General features: G+C 49.6%; 1 protein-coding gene across 2 annotated transcripts in view; it reads left to right on the plus strand.

Annotated features, from left to right (window-relative positions):
• LOC144096664 (uncharacterized) overlaps positions 1 to 21,280 on the plus strand; it is a 165,165-nt gene that overhangs the window by 53,983 nt on the left and 89,902 nt on the right. For both annotated transcript variants that reach the window (XM_077629498.1, XM_077629499.1), the window contains exons 6-7: positions 5,115 to 5,211; positions 7,389 to 7,486. In XM_077629498.1, the coding sequence (XP_077485624.1) occupies positions 5,115 to 5,211; positions 7,389 to 7,486 (195 nt within the window). The remainder of the gene's footprint in view (positions 1 to 5,114; positions 5,212 to 7,388; positions 7,487 to 21,280) is intronic.

The raw sequence follows: 21,280 nt of genomic DNA on the forward strand, positions 1-21,280 counted from the left end.
GTGTATATGTCAGCACCCGGACCCGCACCTCACGCTGGCTGCCCCCCGAAAAAAAGTTCACTCTAAATGAAAGGCCGCGCACCCACCCCCCTCCTCCCTTTGCACGATGGCATGAAGGTGCATGCACGAAGCTCAATAAGACACTAAAATAGCATCATTGCTTGCGGCCCAGCCAATTGTTCGGTTGTTCTGGATTCCACAAGTTTGCTTTCGTAACTTCGTCCGGGAAAGCAACCGCAAATCAATAAATCAATTATCACACCACACACAAAACGTACACCTGGCCAATTCTTTAACAGTACCGCACGAGCGTCGACCAAACTGCTTGTCATCGCCTTATCACGGCGCAGAGCGGCGAAGCTAGCGAAAATAGCCACGTGCGCACAAGTTTTCCGACGCAACGATTGTCGTCTATGGGCAAACTTGTGCGCACGTGGTTATTCTCACTGTCTTCGCCGCTCCGCGCCATGATAAGGCACTGACAAGCACTTTGAAACTTGCCGTATAGTTGTGATGTCCCATCGCAAGACACAACCAGGCAACCAAACACAAGCCCTCAGAGTCACCAAGAAAAGCGTAGCCGGCAGTCGAGTCACATGCACCAGCTAAACAAACAGCGGTGTCGGCTCTTCTACCAGCTGCCGATCCTCCCCGGAAGCGCTACCGGCCGTTCAAAGTGGTGATGCCGCTGGTGCCGCCGTGATTGTAACAGCAGCCCTCGACATGACCATGAATGCCCAGTGTGCAAGATTCAAAGGCCTTCCGAACAAACACGCAGAATAGCCGAATGCTATTGGGTAGGGCCATTGGGTAGACCCCGCGTCCATGATGGCGGTCTAGCGCAGCACGGTGCATAAAATATGAGTAAAAAAATTTTTTTATAAACCTGAGTGATAAGTTAAGGGCCCGCAAATTATGTGCGTAAATACGGTAAATATTTGACAGTACATTTGCTAGAATGCAGCTATTACAATGTAAGTGACATCACTGGGTAGTTCTCTTCGTCAAGAGGAAGTCTAGAATAAATATTTGACAGTACACTTGCTAGAATGCAGCTATAGCAATGTAAGTGACATCACTGGGTAGTTCTCTTCCTCAAGAGAAAGTCCATAATGAATATTTGACAGTACATTTGCTAGAATGCAGCTATTGCAATGTAAGTGACATCACTGGGTAGTTCTCTTTCTCAAGAGAATGTCCATAATAAATATTCGATAGTACACTTGCTAGAATGCAGCTATAGCAATGTAAGTGACATCACTGGGTAGTTCTCTTTCTCAAGAGAATGTCCATAATAAATATTCGATAGTACACTTGCTAGAATGCAGCTATAGCAATGTAAGTGACATCACTGGCTAGTTCTCTTCCTCAAGAGAAAGTCCATAATGAATATTTGACAGTACACTTGCTAGAATGCAGCTATAGCAATGTAAGTGACATCACTGGGTAGTTCTCTTCCTCAAGAGAAAGTCCATAATGAATATTTGACAGTACATTTGCTAGAATGCAGCTATTGCAATGTAAGTGACATCACTGGGTAGTTCTCTTCCTCAAGAGAAAGTCCATAATGAATATTTGACAGTACATTTGCTAGAATGCAGCTATTGCAATGTAAGTGGCATCACTGGGTAGTTCTCTTCCTGAAGAGAAAGTCCATAATAAATATTTGACAGTACACTTGCTAGAATGCAGCTATAGCAATGTAAGTGACATCACTGGATAGTTCTCTTTCTCAAGAGAATGTCGATAATAAATATTTGACAGTACATTTGCTAGAATACAGATATAGCAATGTAAGCGACATCACTGCGTAAATATCTTCAAGAGGATGTCCATATTAAATATTTGACAGTACAGTTGCTAGACCCGAGCTATAGCAATCTAACTGACATCACTGTGTTGTTCTCTTCCTCAAGAGAATGTCCATACTAAATATTTGACTACGTTAGCGAGACTGCAGCTAAGCAATGTAAGTGACATCACTGCGTAGGTCTCTTCCTTGGGAGAAAGACCATACTAAATATTTGACAGTACGTTTGCTGGAATGCAGGTACAGTTAAACCTGGATGTAAGGAATCTCCATATAGCAAATTCCTCAACGTAACAAAATTTTTTAATCTCCCACCCGTCCCCATTGAAGCACGTGTACTTGAGACCTGCATGTAACAAACGTGTAGCAGCAGTTGACCTTGATATAACGAACTCACTAAGCCGACTGTCTGTTAGCTTGTGCTTAGTTACGAAATTTGCAGAGAAGTTTCACGATGATAAAACACGAACTGACATGACAGGAATGTCGACGATCCCAATGAGCGACCACAGTTGAGACGTGTCGGGCTCCAGCACCGCCGGCGCATCTTCATTGCTTTCGCTTTTGGAACGCGATACCACATGGCACTACAACAGGTCATGCTCAAAACCAATGAAAGCCTACAGGGCATAGCAAAAATAAAACGGCACGAGCTGTGCGCGCCCATCGCTGTTGTGTGGTTGCTCGCGTGACCTGTGCCAATAGCTCTCACGTATCAGGACTGTGGGGCAGGGGCGGCGGTGAGCACCAGCAAGGCGGACAGTCCATTGGGGTGACAGCGGCGGGCAGACCGAGAGAGGGAATACAGTCGAACCCCGCTACAACGAAATTACAGGGTGCGTGAAAAATTTCGTTCATGCGGAAATTTCGTTGTGGCGAAATCAGTCCAAAAATTCCCCTAAAGAACCACGCTTCCACTGATGGGCATTTTCTTAGCACGCATGTCCAGGAACCACGTGAACAATGCATTTTTAAGATCCTCGTGTGCCGCTTGGGTCAACTTGCATTTGCCGGACGTCCCCAAGAAAGAGCTGCGGTGATGGAGTCTTTTGCCTTAAATGGTTGAAAGCGTGCTATTGGAGATGCCGAAATCCGCAGCGATGTCAGGTTTCTTACTCCTACTTGAGACCTCTCGGATTATGCGTGCTTTATCTTACAAAGAAAGGAACTTGCGCTTTATGCATTGCGTCGCCATGCTGGCGTCGAGTCTAGCACACTAACACAAATGAAACACCAGACAATCGCACTGTGTCGGGCCAGCTCCGCTGCGCTCCTCTGTCAATATGACGGGTGATATCGCACGATATGACGGACTATGGACGATATGACGGACGACATCGAATGGCGCCACCCATTCACACTTGACGTGCTATGGGGCACACATCGATTCCAGCAAGCGTTTTCGGTGAAATTAAACGCCATGAACGTATAGACGGGTAACACTGTGCTTGTTTTGTCGTAAAATAGATGTTAAGCCCACCTCCACTCAACAAAAATTTCGTTCAAGCGGAAACACACCTGAAGAGATAATTCGTTGTGGCAAGAACTAGCATGCATTGTTTTCTATGGCTAGCTGACGGGGAGTATGAAATATTTCGTTGAAGTGAAAATTTCGTTGAAGCGGCGTTCGTTGTAGCGGGGTTCGACTTTATGCGGGAAAACGAATGTGCCTCCCCATGTGGTCATGTGGGAGCATAAAACCTCGCTTTCTTTTGGAGTTCTAGATGGAGTTAGACTTCGATATTTCTAACAGAGAAATTTGAATGTATAAACATGCCGACAATGAGATACTATTCATAAAACCGACTTACTCGCTATTTTTTCGCAATATAAGGACATGAGTTCGATACCGGTTGTGGCAGTTGCTTTTTGATGGAGGCGAAACACTAGGGACTCTTGTAATGTGTGCTGTCATTACATGTTAGAGATCCGAACGCCAAATCTTCAAAATTATTTGGAAATTACCTCCCCTACAGCGTGTGTCATAGCTTGAGTCGCTATTGGACGTTAAACCCCTTTAAGCCAAAAGCCAACCCGGTAACTTCCTTTACTTTAGCACAGCAAGCACAAATATTTTCAACTCTTTTGGCATGTAAAAAAATAGTTGAATGGTGCAGTTAGGTGTTTTCAAAACCACTTATTCCTTCAACACGCAAGGCCACTACATGCAAAAAGAAAGAGTGCACTGAAGTTTTTATCTACGCAGCTTCAAGACTTTCAGGCAGGTCACCTCAAGTCGAGCATAACCCTTGAAGACATGCATTCCAAAAATGTTGTTCACTCTTGTCAAGTACTTTGAGGTTTTTCAAGCATTTCGATCAAATCAAATATTGAATGTTGTGACATCTGGAATACAGACTGTTGTAACACTAAACACACGCCGTAAAATGCTTCTCTCAGTTAAGCCGCTCGCTTATCCATGCTGGAATTTGACGCAGAGGTGACATAGGACAGTCATGCTTTTTCAATACCAAATTTGGGTGACATACTTTTTCCTAATTTGATCAGACTAGTGTGCGTTTAGCATTGCAACAGTCTGTACTTGACTATGAACCATTCTCATGATCCTAAATTTGGCTGCCAAGACTAGCATGGTGGCTTGCAGACTGGTCACACACAATAGAATCTCAGTGTTACAGATCTCACAGGTTGCAGAAAGTGTTTGTATTGAAAGAGGGTGGTGTGGCTGAGCTGGATGTAGGTTACTTTCAATGTCCAACAATGGTCTGGGCCAAGTGTTCGGTCTGTAAACGAGCCTCATGCTTAGGGGTCTTCTTCACAACATCGACTGAGTGTGGCTGCTGTGCTACAGTATCATCAAAAGGGGGAGCAAAATTCATATGCTCCAGCGCAGTAATTGCATTCTTGGAAATTTGTTTCACTCCCTCCTTTATCCCTTCCCTTAAGGCGCGGTTCAGGTGTCCAGCGATATATGAGACAGATACTACGCCATTTCCTTTCCACCAAAAACCAATTAATAAAATTTGTTTACTGCTTGTGGAATTTTCACCACTTGCTGTGTGTACTGCACAAGTGTATCACAGCGTCGTCGACATGAGGGCAGTAATACTTAGCATTTTTAGGTGCATTTGGAGCTCCCAGGTTTGTATCATCTGCAGTGATGTGGGAGAGTGTTCGAAAATACCTGAAATTTTCTATATTGTAGATGATGCCTTTTAGCCGTAGAATTTTTAGTTTCATGCTGAAATTCTGCCGTGCCTGTGTGACCGAGATTTTACTGTAGCTGCCAGAGCGGGTGCTCAGTTGGCCGGAATGCAAGGTGCTCTTGTCTGCATTGGTGCAGAGGGCCGAGTGGCGACGCCATGCATCCTGGTATGTGGCCGTCAGAACTCGGGCAAGTCGTCCGTTCTTCGGCTCTGTGTCAACTCCTTTCTGAACCTGTGAGTGGTGGCTGCTCGGCGTTTCTTTTCTTTCTTTTTTTTTTTACAAGTTTGTTTCGTAATAAAAAGCGTCGTAATCTGCCGCAGCGGCCGCACCTGATTGGTCAAAACGGCGGAAGCGGATGTCTGTTGGGTTGCAACTGTGAGCGGCGGCAGGATATCAATACGTTGCGGTTGCCGAACGTCCAGCGGCGCTTTTGTGCTTTGCCGACAAATGGAACGCGGCCAATGCGAGAGAAGAAACATTCAGCCACGAGTTTAGTTGCTCATCGGATTCCACTGTAAAGGGGTAATATGAAAGCCCGATGGACTTCGACAAACAGAAACAATAGTTCAGATACTCTTTTCTGCACTGTAAAGGCCAGAGGTGTATTTGAAGGAGAAAATATTGTACGCAATACGCATGCCTTTTCAGTGACAGAAGGCAGCCGTTACAGACATCCATCGCCTGTGCTAAACAAAAGGAAGCTAGCTTGTCCACACAACACGTGGTTTTACATTAAATTGAGGGTAAATGGGAACGAAAAGGAAAATTTGTGTCACGCACTCACTCGCTGCACAATGTGCACTCTGCGCCGTGCTAAACCAAGATGCCGTGACGAATTGCCATCTGCAACATCACTGAATGCAAGTTGGCACTGTTATTGGACGGTTACGCAGACGCTAGTTTACGTTTTTCATTCCTTTTATGCAGACCCTGCAAGAACCACGAGGTGCCACTTTTAGGTTTTTAATATTTCTGCAGCAAATATATGAAAGGGATGAGCTAAAAAAATCTTGCTTTGTTTCTCTTTATAGATGCGTTGGGAGACTTCACAGACGAAATTTTATAGGTTCGCCATGGTATGAAGCTCACTCATACCCACACTGAAGCCTGAAAACTAACTTGCATGCTAACTCACGAGCTCAAGGCAGAGCCACACCACTGCGGCTATCGAGAACCCGACGCCGCAAAACCACGTCTTGCATGTCAAACGCATCGGCGTAGCAGCGCGTCTCTGGTGACTGACCATCCGTGCACATGACCGGTTTCATGCTGCAGACCTTGCACACGATCATGGTGCAGGACGCTTCAAAAGCTAATAGAGAATTCTATAATAGGAAATGCACGTCTTCGCGCAGTAAGAGCAAGTATTTTGCAGGTCATTATACTTTATGTTACATCATTCAACATACACAGTAAAGATAACTCCGGTGATTGTAGCGCCATCCGGTTTGAATGAAGAGAACAATTTCTACAACAAACTCGTGCTCGTTAGGCCTAGAAGCTACTGAATCGTCCAGCGAACTAAAAAACAGGCCAAATTTATCGTCCACCCAATTTGTTATAGGCAAGATAAGACGAAGCGAAAGTCCCGTACCATGTTTATAGCCAGTTCACGTGCCGAAAAACACAGTAACACCGACGAGTTCACTTCGAAGCGAGAGGCTCCTCTTCAGAGCGCGCCACCATGTTGGCTGTCCTTGAGCATCTGCTGCTACAGGAGTGTACGCTGTGTCTGACGTCACCGTCCGGCTTCTTCGACCCTTTTCATTGCATTCGAACCACCACATCCGCTTCTAGCGTTTCGACCAGTCAGGCGTAGCCGCTGCGGCAGATTATGGCGCTTTTTATTATGACACAAACTGGAAATACGCACCTAGATCCAAGGAATAAACCACGTAACAGCCCCATACATTGGTAACCTACCTCAGCCAGCTTCTTATAAATAACACAACCTCGAATCATCTGCTGGAAGCTGCTGTCGTACTAGTTTGACGGGATGTTTCAGGCTGGAAGAAAAGTGCCGTAAACCACTAAAACTCACTCGCACACCAAGTCTTCACGTTTACTTCACATTGCCTTCACGTTGGACACACACGGCTTACACATGGCTTTATTCTCCCAAGAGAAACATGCTTGTGAATTGTGCGGAAAAGTAGACATCGTAAACCACATTTTATCGTCATGCTTGGAACTTGAGAAACTAAGAGCCCTTGCCTGCTTCTAGGAGAAAGTGCACTCATTGACTCTTCCTGTGTTTTTATTCTTGAAAGAAGCAGAGCTCCAAACTGAGCAGCAAACATTTAACCTTGAGTCTGATGCATTCTGCAGTCACGCTTATTACTGCTCTCAGTGAGGACATAGAATGGAAGCATGTAGAGAAAGCTGACGATCCCTTGTCTCCCCGGAACAGGTGCCGGGAGGTGCTGTACTTGGACTGCGATCCAGGCCAGTGTGAATTCACCCCACCAGCCACTGTCTCACTCACTCGAGTCACCAGGCCACTTATGGGTGAGTCGGCGACAAATTACGGTTGCCTGCAGATGGTGGCATGCTTGGGACTGGCGTGACTGGCGAGAATTCTAGTCGCAGACACCAAGCAGTCTGACTGCTCCGTGATGGAGCTCCTGAAATCGGCAGAGAGTATTTGCCCCAAACCTGCATTTGGAACACTTGTGCTCCAGCTGTAGCAAGCCAGAGGCACAGTGCGCCACTGACGGGGGAAGCACACGGCATTCTTTGTGCTCTCGCGTGTGTGTTGTCTGCTGTGTTCCTGTGGAATGGGAGAGCTTGCGGAGATGGCAAGGCACCAGGAAAGAGTGTGCCACTAAAGGAAATACCGTATTACTCTCGTAATTTGCACCCTCCTGTAATTTGCACAACCCTAATTTATTACCTGGTTTTTTTGAAAAAAGAAAACTATTACTGTATTTACATGATTGTGAGTCGATCTATATTTTTTAATTTGAAAATCCGAAGCGGGGGGGGGGGGGGTCAACTTATAATCAAAACAAAGACATCGCGCTATAAGTAAAGGCGAGACAAACGAGATATCAGGCATGCTACAGCGCGGTTGCATGCTGCGTGGTTGCATTTTTGCTGCGTGGCTTCGTCGCATCGCTCTTGGTACTGGCCTTGAGCAGCTGCTATGTCAACGCGCAGAACTGGCATCCCCTCCCCGCGCGCACGGGCGGCGGCCGATGGCGGCTATTGATAAACAGCAAACTGGCACCCCCACACGTGGCTGCTGACTGCGGTTGCTGATAAGCGGCGTCGGCCCGATAACACAATCGCGTTCTACGGGAAGCTCAAGTGGCCAACAAGTTTTCTTTTTACTTTCAAATGCACGCTCGGCACTCAGGGGAGCGTTGGTAGTTGATGGAAGGGCCGCTGTTCCAGTCAAGGCGGCACCCCCACTCGGAATGGCAGTGGCACTGGGGGGTGTCAAAAGATTGCGGAAGAGTCGACGCCATTCACGCGTAGTTTCTCTTTGGCTCTGACGCATCTGACTACTGCCGGCCGCGGTTCACAAGTTTTTTAATGTAGTGCTTCGTCAGTCATCATTTGTGCTCCAGTTACGGCAAGCGACCGGCGCTTGTTCATGGCTACCTTCAAGATGGCTGCCATGTTTTAAGCCGAAGAAACGAACAGCCACGCACCAGGCCGCAAGTTTGACGTTCGAAACGGGTGATACAAACATGGCAGTGGCAGCGAGGAAAATTTTCAGCTGTTCCACGTGATGTCGCGATGTGGCTGTTTGCGAAGCGTGGGATTTCGCTGGGTGACGACGTTACAGCGTGCTGTGGGACCGCGGCAGCGATCACGGCGGCAGCGCTAGTGAGGACGACGGCGCAGGCGGGGACGAGTAGTCCAGGGACTAATACATTTTTGTTTTGGAATATGCCCACGGGCATGCCCGCGCGTGGCAGCTGATAGCGGCTGGCGATAAACAGTAGCCGCTGGATAGTGCTATCACGTTCAACTATTCAAGGCCAAGCTTAAACAACCTTGGAAGTTTTTTTTTATTTTTTGGAAATGTGAATGGGGGGGGGGGGGTCGACTTACAATCTTGTAAATACAGTATTCACATATTTCATGCTCCCTGCTTAGCCAGACCACCAGCGTGGACACGGATGTGCTCAAGGCAGGATTGGCAAGGTCAGTGCGGCTTGAAAAGTGAGAGTGGCGAGGTGATGGATGAACTGTGCACTGTTTACCCGGGTCGCTCGTGCTGCCGGTCGCTTTCCTGGATGAACAGTTGTGCGTGCGGCGGAATCTGCAACTACCGAACGTTTGCTGTCAGGTTTGCTGCTATCATCAGCCAGGCCACATGCGAGGGTGCCGTTTTAGCGGCTGCTATCTCCATTTACCTCTGGGTGCTGGCTTCATGATTTTATCATTGCACTTTTATTGCTTTGAGCTGCGCATGCACCATCATACCATCCCGTGAAGAACTTCATAACGTGGGGCGGGGCGGGAGGAGGTATATGTTCTACGTTTGGAGTCGGCCTTTTTTTTTTTGGCTTAGTGAGGAGTGAGAGTTGGGGGGTCGACAAGCAGGCGGCAATATGCAGTATATATGCGCGACCTCTGTATTTTTTAGTACGCATTCGTGGAATCTCGGCGTAATTTGCATGCCCTCTTTTGGAAGCCTTAATTTAAAAAAACAAAGTACGCAAATTACGCAAGTAATTGTGGTATGTCATTTAGAATCCCAGTTCAGTCCACTGATAATGGCAAACCAGTCTGGACTGCTCCATGGAACGGCCTTGGCTCAGCTACTGCTCTCTACAAGTGCCATCGGAACTTGAAACCCACACTCTGCTGTTGAAATAGCATTGCTTCAGAAAGAGCAGGAAATATGGCCCGGAAGTGCTCCGAATCTCCGATTTGAATTGACCATGGGGCTGCCAGCTGCGCCTGAATTTGTTGAAAAGCCTTGGCTAAACCAAACAGCCATTTTCAGTTGTGTAGTCTGTGCTAGGACTTCAAGTAGCAAACTGCATTTCGAACTTAGGCTGAAGATTTCTGTCTTGAATGTCATCAGCAGAACAGGTACAACTAGTGGTAGAACTTGTAAGCTGCCTGTCAGCAGTTTTTTTTTTTTCATCTTCCATTGCTTGACATTTTTCAAAATAACAAGCTTTTTGTTCCATTTGGAACCTAGTTAGCTGTAAGAATATTAGACACAGTCTGCTTGAAGTAAAAGGTGAATCTGCTGATACAGTAAAAGCTCGTCAATCCGGATCTCAAGGGACCAGCAAAAATGTCCGAGTTAACCGAATTCCGGACTATCGAATGGACCATGATAACAACAAGAAAAATGCATTTGGCATAAACATACTTTTATTGCTTGCATGAAAAACTGCATTATTTTTGTTTGCCTCGTCGCCGGAATTTGCGCCATAAAGATCTTCAAACCCATCAGATGCTGGTGCGCATGCTCACTTTCGCAAGACTCACACAATTCCTCTAGTACAGTGAGGGCTTCGGCGGCCTCTTGCACAGTGCGATGTCAAGATGGCTGGATTATCGTCATCGGAACAATGACTTCCGTCCCCGTCGAGCATTTCTGATAACATGTCGTCATCAGTCAGCAGGCCAGCAACGGCAACATCATCATTTATAGCAACGTAGTTGGCAAGCTGGACACCACTAGGCAGGAGAAACTCAAAGTGCCTGTCATCCACTTCTTCGTCGTTCATTTTTTGAGTGTTGTCTGGAGTGGCCTCGGGAGGAACATCACAGTCATCAGGGAGGACAAATCCGCTGTGCCGGAATGAGTTTGCTCTGACCTTGGCCGGCATGTCGTTCCGGACGTGCGGTAAGATGTGAATTGCGCTGAGGAGGCTGAGGTCATATTTCTGCCCTGCCTCCTTGCACAGCAGCATCCATTCCAGCACATGCTTCCTGTACCTGCATTTGACATGCTGAATAATTCCCTGATCTGGCGGTTGCAGAGCAGCCGTCGTGTTTGGAAGCAGGAATACAGGCTCGATGCACTCCAGCCCCGTTACACTGGTGCGCGCGCTGCAGTTGTCCAGTACAAGTAAAATCCTGCGCTTTTTAGCTGAGAAGTAGCGGTCAAGCTGCTGCAGCCAGGCCTGAAAAATATCAGAGGTAATCCAGGCCTTTCTGTTGGCTCGATACTCAACAGGCAAATGGTGAATGTTCTTGAAACACGGGTGATTTGCCTTCCCGATAACCAGTAGTGGCAGTCGCTCTGTGCCCAACATATTTGAAGCGAGAAGCATAGTGGCCCTTTCGTTTCATCTCTTCCCCCCAACGCACGGGTCGTCCTCAAACGCGATTGTTTTGTACCGTAAGGCTTTGAAAAAAAGTGCCGTTTCGTTGGCATTGGACATGTTGGCAGGTTCGTAGCGAGCTGTGTACTGGGGAAGCTCAGTCGTCTTCCAGTCAGCCATGCGATGTTCATCCACCGTTGCCTTCTCCCCACACACGTTCTGAAAAACCAATCTGGGCCTTTCTTTAATTTAATGCAAGCAAACCATCCTCGCTGAAAGATTTAGTGTTCATTTTCGGTGCGTACCTTTCAGCTTGCCAACAGATCAGCGGACTGCTCAAAGGAAGCTGTCCGTTATGCATATCGGTTATCCATCACAGCAGTGCGACTTCCAGTTTCGGGTGTGCTGCCGTCCTCAGCATTTTTCTTTGCCCGGTGAATCTGCCACTCTCAAACGCTTCAAAAATTTTTTCTTGGTTTTGACGTAGTTGCTTAACGTGCTGCTCCTCACAACATACCTTTTCATTATCTCTTGCCAAGAAGCGCCTTCAATCAGCTCCTTCAATATCTTCACCTTTTCTTTCCAAGTTATCTGCGGGCTGCTGGGGTCGCTTCAGTGAGGTGGCGGTTGCGATAATGGGGGACCACAGTGGCAAAGGCAACATGCACAGGAGCAGTCAAAGAACCCAACGTGCACGTGTTGGCACACTACACATGCTGTCAACAAAAAGAAAGCAGCAGCCGCAGCGTAGGCGTAGCAGTGGTGGCAGCGCAAAAAAACAACTGTCCCGTCATCCTTGCAGCTTTCAGTAGACGCTGGATGCTCCGGAGGCCAAAACCCTTGCATCGCGTGATGGCTGGTGCCACCTAGCCAGTGCTCCTTCAGTCACTATTATCACCACATTCTCGCACCCCCTGATGCAGCTTTTTGTTTGGTTTCGGTTTCTCCAACCTTACGGCCTTGCTATCAGTTACGGCAAGGGGTGGTGCACCTCCGAGCCACCGAGTATAGCGCTGTTCAGTGCTGGGAGTTGAGATAGCCCTCTCCGGGATTGTCCAAGTTAACTGGTGCGCTACTAAATGCCTCCAAGCTAACAAGCATCTAGCACCATTTAATTATACACAGTTCTGCCGGGACTGCGCCGCAAGTCCAAGTTAACCAAATTTCCGAGTTAACGAGATCTGGATAAACGAGATTTTACTGTTGTAAGGCGGGGGTTTATTTAAAAGAGCTGGGAGGAAGGGAGCAGCGGCGAGAACAATCCGAGGGCAACCAGGTCGGGCACAGACACACGGGGCGATGGCAATACGGCTGACGCGCAGGGCCATCTTCTTCGTTTTCACGAGTCATCTGCTTTGTCTGGGTCATCATCTTCTTCACAATCACCCCCGGGGCGAAGAGGAGCCATCCTGGCGACTTACGGCGACTGCAATATGGAGGGGTTGTAGTAAGGCTTGAGACGCTGGATGTGAACTGTCTCGGGGCCGCGGCGGCGGAGATTGGGAGATGGCGTGAGGGGTTCGACGGAGTATTTAACGGGAGATGTGCGCTCCAGGACACGGCAGGGGCCGTGATACTTGGCGAGGAATTTCGAGGAGAGTCCAGGAGTACTTGATGGTATCCAGAGCCACACAAGCGCACCAGGAGAGAAGTGCGATGTGGTGTGAGCGTTGTCGTGGCGGAATTTCTGGCGATACTGGGCGTCAGTTGTGAGTGACCGGGCGATTTGGCGACAATCTTCTGCGTGTTGCGCGGCTTCGGAAACGGGTATATTCGGAGGCGTCAGGTTGGTAAGGCAGAATGGTGCCTATGGTAGCAGATGGATGACGGCCGTAAAGAAGAAAGAAGGGAGAGAAGCCAGTATTGGACTGCTGGGCGGTGTTGTAGGCGAAAGTCACATAAGGGAGGATGAAATCCCAATTCGAGTGGTTGGATGCGACGTACATAGAGAGCATGTCCCCGTGGGTGCGGTTAAATCGCTCGGTGAGGCCGTTGGTCTGCGGATGATAGGCGGAGGTGGTACGATGGATTATGTTGCACTGGCGGAGCAGGGCGGTGATGACATAGGACAAAAAGGCGCGTCCGCGTTCGCTAAGCAGTTCACGAGGTGCACCGTGACGAAGGACGAAATGTTGCAAAAGGAAGGAGGCAACGTCTGTCGCTGTGGCAGATGGAAGTGCGGCGGTTTCGGCATATCTCGTGAGATGATCAACCGCAACGATAGCCCAACGGTTGCCGGCCGCAGTGTACGGAATCGGGCCGTAGAAATCAATTCCGATACGGTCGAAAGGGCGTGGTGGGCAAGGGAGTGGCTGCAACTCTCCAGCAGAATGATGAGGAGATGGCTTGCGACGTTGACAGGCGAGACAGGCGCGTACGTATTTAAGTACGAAGGTGTACATGCCGCGCCAGTAATAGCGCAGCCGGATGCGGTTGTATGTCTTGAAAACTCCCGGGTGACCGGATTGTGGGTCAGCGTGGAAATAGTCGCATATGTTCGTGCGCAGGTGGCGAGGAATAACGAGTAACCACTTGCGGCCGTCGGTGCTGTAGTTCCGGCGATAGAGGAGGTTATTGCGAATCACGAAGTGGGAAGCATGGCAGCGGAGAGCACGGGATGGAGAAGCAGCCGTGGGGTGCGAGAAAGTCGAGAAGAGAAGCGATCCAGGGGTCAGTACGTTGCGCTGAGGGCATGTTGCTAATGTGAAGGGACGACGGAGAGACGTCAGAGGTGGAAAGGCTGGCGATCTCGGCTGAAAGTGGGCAGCGGGACAGGGCATCAGCGTCTTGATGCTTGCGGCCGGAACGATAGACCACGCGGATGTCATATTCTTGCAGACGAAGAGCCCACCTGGCAAGGCGGCCGGATGGGTCTTTCAAGGAAGAAAGCCAACAAAGCGCATGATGGTCCGTTACAACATCAAAAAAGCGGCCCTAGAGGTACGGGCGGAATTTGGCAAGGGCCCATACGATGGCCAAACACTTATTTCGCTTACGGAGTAATTAGTTTCAGCCTTCGTAAGTGTGCGGCTTGCGTAGGCAACAACGTATTCATCAAAACCACAGATGCGCTGGGCGAGTACGGTGCCGAGGCCGACACCACTGGCGTCCGTGTGGACCTCGGTAGGAGCGGTCGAGTCGAAATGGCGCAGTATGGGCGGCGCTGTGAGGAGGCGGCGCAAGGTGTTATACGCATCGTCGCACGCCGGAGACCACATCGATAAGTCGGAACTGCCGGAAAGTTGTGTTAAAGGCGCAGCAATCGAAGCAAAGTTGCGAATAAACCTCCGAAAGTAAGAGTACAGACCTAAGAAGCTGTGCAACTTTTTGATGGAACTGGGTTTGGGAAAGTCTGCGACAGCGCGAAGTTTAGCTGGGTCGGGACGAACGCCTTGCTTAGAGACAACGTGTCCTAAAATTGTCAGCTGACGCGCAGCAAAACGGCATTTCTTCAAGTTGAGCTGCAGGCCAGCGTCAGAAAGGCAGGTCAGAACGTGCTTCAGGCGGGTTAGATGAGATTCAAAGTCGGGGGGGGGAAAAGACGACAATGTCGTCGAGATAGCATAGACACATTTTCCACTTGAGTCCACGCAAAATGGTGTCCATCATCCGTTCGAAGGTTGCAGGGGCATTACAAAGGCCGAATGGCATCACAGTAAGTTCATACAATTGGGTGTCACAAATTGGGTGTCACATACCGTTGGGTGTCACAAAAGCAGTTTTGGGACGATCGGCCGCTTCCATGGGTACCTGCCAGTACCCAGAACGTAAATTGAGGGAGGAAAAGAGCTCCGCCCCTTGCAAACAGTCCAAAGCGTCATCTATGCGGGGGAGCGGATACACATCCTTGCGCGTTATCTTATTAAGGCGGCGGTAATAGACACAGAAGCGTATGGAGCCTTCTTTCTTTTTCACAAGGACGACAGGCGATGCCCAAGGGCTACTTGAGGGCTTAATGACGCCGTTTTGAAGCATTTGGTCGACTTGCTCTGTAATAGTCTGGCACTGGGTTGGAGACACACGATAGGGGCGCTGCCGCAGCGGTGCGTGGGCACCAGTGTCGATGCGATTGGTGACGGTGGAAGTTCGGCCCAAGGAAGTCTGGTGAGCGTCGAAGGAGGAGCGAAATTGATGAAGGAGGTCGAGAAGCGGTGTTCTGTGCGGCGGGGGAAGATCGGCGTCGATGGAGCGCAAGAACAATTCGGTAGAAGAGCGATCTGGCGTAGAGGCAGGAGGGCTGAGCGCGTTCATGGCGAGGAGCGGTGTATCGTCGGTCTCCTCGCGGATGAGCAGAGATGCGATGGGCTGCACACTGCCGAGTCATTCACCAAGGCGCAGAGCGGTAGGGCAGGAAAACGGGTTAGAAACCAAAAGTATTGAAAGGCCAGCGGACACAGTCAGTACGGCGTATGGCAGAGGGAGACACTTGTAGTGCAGAAAAGTATGGCCTGGAGTAAAGAGGACAGTGTCGTCACCGATAGAGTCGCAATACAAGTGTACAAGAACGGAAGAGCACGGGGGAATGTCGATGTCTTCGGCGGCGAGGGCTTTAACACAGACAACAGGAGGAGTAGCGTCCAGAAAAGGATTGGGCAGAGAAGAGAACCCGACTTCCGCTCGAGCACAGTCGACGATAGCTTCATGGACGGAAAGGAAATCCCAGCCCAGAATAACAGGATGGGAACAGGAAGGCCGCACGACGAATTCTATTGTGTAGAGGGAGTCCTGAATCACAACTCGAGCGGTACACGCTGCGGACGGCTTGATGTGCTCAGCTCTGGCCGTACGCAGCGACAGTCCAGCAATCGGCATCTTTACCTTCTTCAACGAACTACAAAACTTTTCGTCCATAACAGAAATCACAGCACCGGTGTCCACAAGGGCCAAGACAGTAATGCCCTCGACAGAAATTTCGCTCAGATTAGCAGGGGATATGTGAGGCCTTGGAAAGTTCGACAGGGACGCAGTTCTCGCCTCAGGAACTGCGGCACCTAGTTTTCCTCGTGAGGGAGATTGGGGCGACGTCGCATAGGAGAAATGGAGTGGTGCCTCGGTGAAGGTGAACGGCGTCTAGAAAGGGCTGAACGGTCAGGAGAAAAAGGACGACTAGACGGCGGCTCAGCAGATCCGGAGTACTGACTCGTGGAAGGCCAGTACGCGGGAGCTGGAGGAGGTGGCGCGTAGACTGGGAGACGGCGGCGGCAAAGCCGGGCCACATGACCAGGCAAGCCGCAGTTGTAGCAGATAGGCCGGTTGTCGATGGTGCGCCAGGGATTGCTGAGTCGCGGAGCCGGCCAAAGAGAAGGAGCCACCGCTCGCGCAGGTGTTGGAGGCAGAGCATAGGTAGGCGGTCGAGGTCTGGCGACGACGTCCGTGTATGTCAGCGGAGCGGCCATAGGGGACGGCGTCTGTGTGACAACGTCCGCGTATGTCAGCGGAGCGGCGAGAGGTGATGGCGGATGGGCGGGCGGAAGAGCCTCGGCAACCTGCTCTTGGATGGCGTGTCGAAGGGCCGGAGCCAAATCTGGAGCTTGCCCTGTCGGGTTCGGCAGAAGAGAAAGCTGACGCGCCACTTCTTCCCGAACAAAGTCTTTGACTTGTTGCAGGAGCAATGAGGTGTCAAGTGCTGGTGTCAGTCCAGCAAGCGGCTCAACCTGTTGAGGGTGCTGTCGAGTCAGGAGCCTCTGCTTCCGCAGCTCCTCGAAGCTTTGGCAGAGGGTGACGACTTCAGCAACAGTTCGCAAGTCGCATCTGAAAGGCGTCGTCGTCAACACCCTTCAAAATGTGTTTAATTTTGTCAGCTTCCGACATGTTGAGGTTGACACACTTGTATAGGTCAATGACGTCTTCGATGTAACTGGTAAAGCTTTCGCCGACCTGCTGAGACGGTTCACGCAAGCGTTGTTCGGCGCGGAGTTTCCGAACAGCAGGACGACCAAACACTTCGGAGAAAGTTGTCTTGAAAGCAGACCAGGTGCGGATGTGCACCTCATGGTTCCGATACCACAGGTTAGCCACGCCGGTGAGATAAAAAATTACGTTATGTAGTTTGGTGGCATCGTCCCATTTGTTGTAAAGGCTCACCCTCTCGTAAGACGTGAGCCAATCTTCGACATCCTGCTCATCGGTCCCACTCAAGATGGCCGGGTCCCGTTGGCGAAGGGAGCCGGCGCAGGTAACAGCTGGGCCCACTTGCACGGCTTGATGTTGAACGTCGTGAGGCATCGCAGGTGGCGGGAGAGTACGGTTGCACAATTCCAGGGCTGTTACCCCGCACTTCCACCAAATGTAAGGCGGGGGTTTACTGTATAAACGTGTGTAAGGGCCGCACTTTTTTTCCCAGATTTGGGGGGCAAATTTTGGGGTGCGGCCAATACACGCGATTTTCAAAAAAAAAAAGTGAAAGCAAACCAGTCTGGAATGCGCGGCATTTATTTACCGTTAAGGCATCACTCACGGAGTCTTCAGACTCCGAGCTGGTGCTGTGTTCAGGTAAATGTTCAGCCCACAGAAAGTCGTCTTCGGTCCCGTCTAAACTTTTTGAAATTCCGGTCACTTTGAAACTCCGGGTTACAATGTCGGTCAACACGGAATTCCACGCGGACAAAATCCATCCAAGCACAGTCGCGAGCGGTGCCCTCTTAAGTCGCCCTGTCGGCGTCTCGTCGTGATTGCCATTGGCCATCTATTCCGAATACTGCCTTCGAAATTCAACCTTAAAAGGCCGATTGACGCTTACATCCAGGGGTTGCAGCATGCCGGTGAGGCCGCCCGGTATCACGGCCATGTCTGTGCGGATACCGCGCAGGCGTTCCTTAACCCTACCCGTCAAGTGACCGCGGAAGCTGTCCAAGACGAGGAGCAATCGTCAGGCCAGCATGGCGCCTGGGCGCTTCTCCCAAACGCTTTTTACCCAGTCGAGCACAAGCTCATCGTCCATCCAGCCCTTTTCTTGGGCACGAACTACAATTCCCTTGGGGAAAACGCCTTTAGGAATCGTTTTCCTTTTCAGGATGACATAGGGGGGAAGCTTCCGCCCGTCCGCTGTGACGCACAGCATAACGGTACACCGTTAGCGCTCTGCGCCGGTTGTCCGCACGAAAACACTCTTCTTTCCTTTCAGTTCAACTGTGCAGCTCTCGGGACAGTCGAACCACACGGGGGTCTGGTCGGCGTTCGCTATCTGCGAAAATATATAGTTGTGCTCACGACGCAGACCGATGACATACTTCTGAAAGCTGAGCACCTTGTCGGTGTAGTCGGGGGGCAGCCGCTGGCACAGCGTGGTCCTTCGCCGAAATGGTAGGCCCTTCCTCTTCAGAAATCTTCGTACCTAGCCGGCACTAGCCTTGAAGTCATCGTGCGGTATGCTTTTAGCACGCGCCAAGGCTTGTGCCCTCACGCGCAGCATGTCTGTTGTCAACGCGTAGCCGTTGTTCCGCACTTCCATTGAATAGCATAGGAGCTCTTCTTCTAGCTCAGGAAATTTGCATGGCTTGCCTCGGAAAGCGCGCTTTTTGGAGCTGGTATTCTTCAACGCATCCCTTTGTCCGCACCACCGTCGGACACACTTCTCGTCCTCGTCAAATTTTCTGCCCACGGCACACTTGCCGTGTTCGAGAGCGAACTCCACTACTTTCAGTTTAAAGCCCGCTGTGTAGCTGTTGAGGTGCTTGCCCATCGTGCAACAGTGACAATGCTCGGAGGCAGTTCATGAAAAAGTGAAGAACGACAGCGCACGAGAGCAACAACTATGCCGAGCGACCATGCTAACACAACCTCCAAAAAACGCATGTTTTGACAGCCAGAACAGAACAAAGTTAGACCTGGCGATACCGATGCCGATACGGGAAGCGGAAGTACAGTAGCAGAAGCTCGCGGCAGAAGAAAAGATGATGATGATGACCCGCGGCCCCGGGCGCCATCCATGGGCGGCACCTCGAAGCTCCTGTGTGCATGTATTTCGAAGGCTATTCTTGCGTGTTTCCTGGAAAGTTTGGGTGCGGCCCTTACACGGATTTTTTTTTTTTTCAAATATTTCCTTTGGGAATACGGGGTGCGGCCCTTACGCGGGTGCGGCCCTTTCACGCGTTTATACGATATTTAAAAGAGCTGGGAGGAAGGGAGCAGCGGCGAGAGCAATCCGAGGGCAACCAGGTCGGGCACAGACACACGGGGCGATAGCAATGCGGCTGACGCGCAGGGCCATCTTCTTCGTTTTTACGAGTCATCTGCTTTGTCTGGGTCATCATCTTCTTCACACTGTATAAAGATACCAGCAGTCAAGTGTAATTGCAGAACCAACAATGAAAATTGCTCTGCAGGCATGTACTGCTCATAAGAGATATAGCAGCCAGTGCTGTAATGTCTCATGAACCGGTTAGTTGAGCTTTATGAAGTGCTTTATGTCTTCATGCCCGACTGTCGCATGCTGCACAAAAGAAGGTAACCGAATGGCACTCTACTTCTGCTGGTTAGTGTGTTAGCCAAGCGCCAAAAATTGTTTGTCATGTTGTTATGATAAAAATGGATTATAGCAGGATCACGGAAAAGCAATAGCAGATCACAAGTGCTAAAAAAAACGAAGAATGTTTATTTTTGGACATATTTCCTGTCCACATCCTTGAGCAGTGGCACTCAGTATTTCAATTCTCGTGGAAAGGCGCTTTCCCCCTTTTGTCTTGCAAGTGACTGTTCACGCAGGCATTTGTGGCACCACTTAAAAGGGTCCCTGAAAAGGGTGTTTGAGGTCGTCTATAAAATGCTCGCATTATGTAGAGTACAAGCCAACGAGCATTCATGCCGCATACGAGACCTCAAAAGCGAGCTGATAATTTACAATACAATTTTTAAAACTCATGCCTAGCGGCAAGCTCCTAGCATTGGTTCGCGCGCGGCGGCAGCCGGCGGAAGAGTGCTGACATTTCAGCATACAAAAAGTGACGAGAGGAGAGGTAAAGGCGCGAAGACGCGGAAATTCAAATTTTGACCACAGATAACTCAGCTTCCACGAAGCGCATATAACATATTTTTGCGGGAGGATATTTGTGAAGCGGCATCCTTTAGCATCCTAGGCACATCACAGCTTTGTTGAGACCCCTTTTCACAGGCCCTTTAAGGCTCTCATTCAGCGGAAAAGGCTGCGTTGGCGTTGTGGCCAGAAACCTGTGTCACTCGTTGATGTCTGGAATTAAAATAATGAAAAACAGGCTGGTAATTGTCTCAGACGACTTAACATTGTAAAGTAAGAAAACATTCTTTGTAAATTTCAGTTGTGATTCAAACCCAGGACCTTTGGGTAGGCTGGCAGGCACGCTACTGATTAGGGCGTGGGCATGCAGGCGTGCTTGTACAGTTTAGGTACAAGCGGGGTATGCAGTGTGGTCTTTCACATAAAGTGGTATCTTACGAGTGTATGCTAATGAGTATTGTGTAATTACGGTCCTAATTACAGAAGTAGTAATTAAGTGAATAGCAAAGTGCATGCTGGTGTTCCATATCATCTTTGCTTGAAGTGGTATATTGGCACCGGCATGTGGCGGCCACCGAAAATCCCTACAATCTGAACTATGCCACTGCCCCAGCAGATAGCAAGTTAGCAGTATGAAGTTTCCTCAGTACAGAACCTATGACCGGACGGAACGATCCCTTGTGGGCATGTGATTGTGTGTGTAGTGCAGTGAGTGCTAATCAGTGTGTCTGTATATACTATGTTTACACGATTGTAAGTCAACTCGAATGTAACTCGACCCCCTCCCCGCATATCGCACCGCAGGAAAAAAAAGAAGGGTGTGCCCGTGGGTGCGTTCCAAAATAAAAATATATTAGTCACTGAACTACTCGTCCACACTTGCACCATTGTCCTCTCTAGTGCTGCCGTCGTCATTGCTGCTGCTGTCCCACAGCACATCATTCTAACGCTGTCATCCAGCGAAATCCCACACTTCGCAAACAACCGCATCACGCACCGCGTGGAACAGCTAAAAATTTTACCTCACTGCAGTCGCAACACCTGTATCACCTGTTTGAAACGTTGAACTTTCTGCCCGGTGCACAGTTG

The sequence above is a fragment of the Amblyomma americanum genome, chromosome 7, assembly GCF_052857255.1.
Source record: "Amblyomma americanum isolate KBUSLIRL-KWMA chromosome 7, ASM5285725v1, whole genome shotgun sequence".
Classification (NCBI taxonomy): domain Eukaryota; kingdom Metazoa; phylum Arthropoda; class Arachnida; order Ixodida; family Ixodidae; genus Amblyomma; species Amblyomma americanum.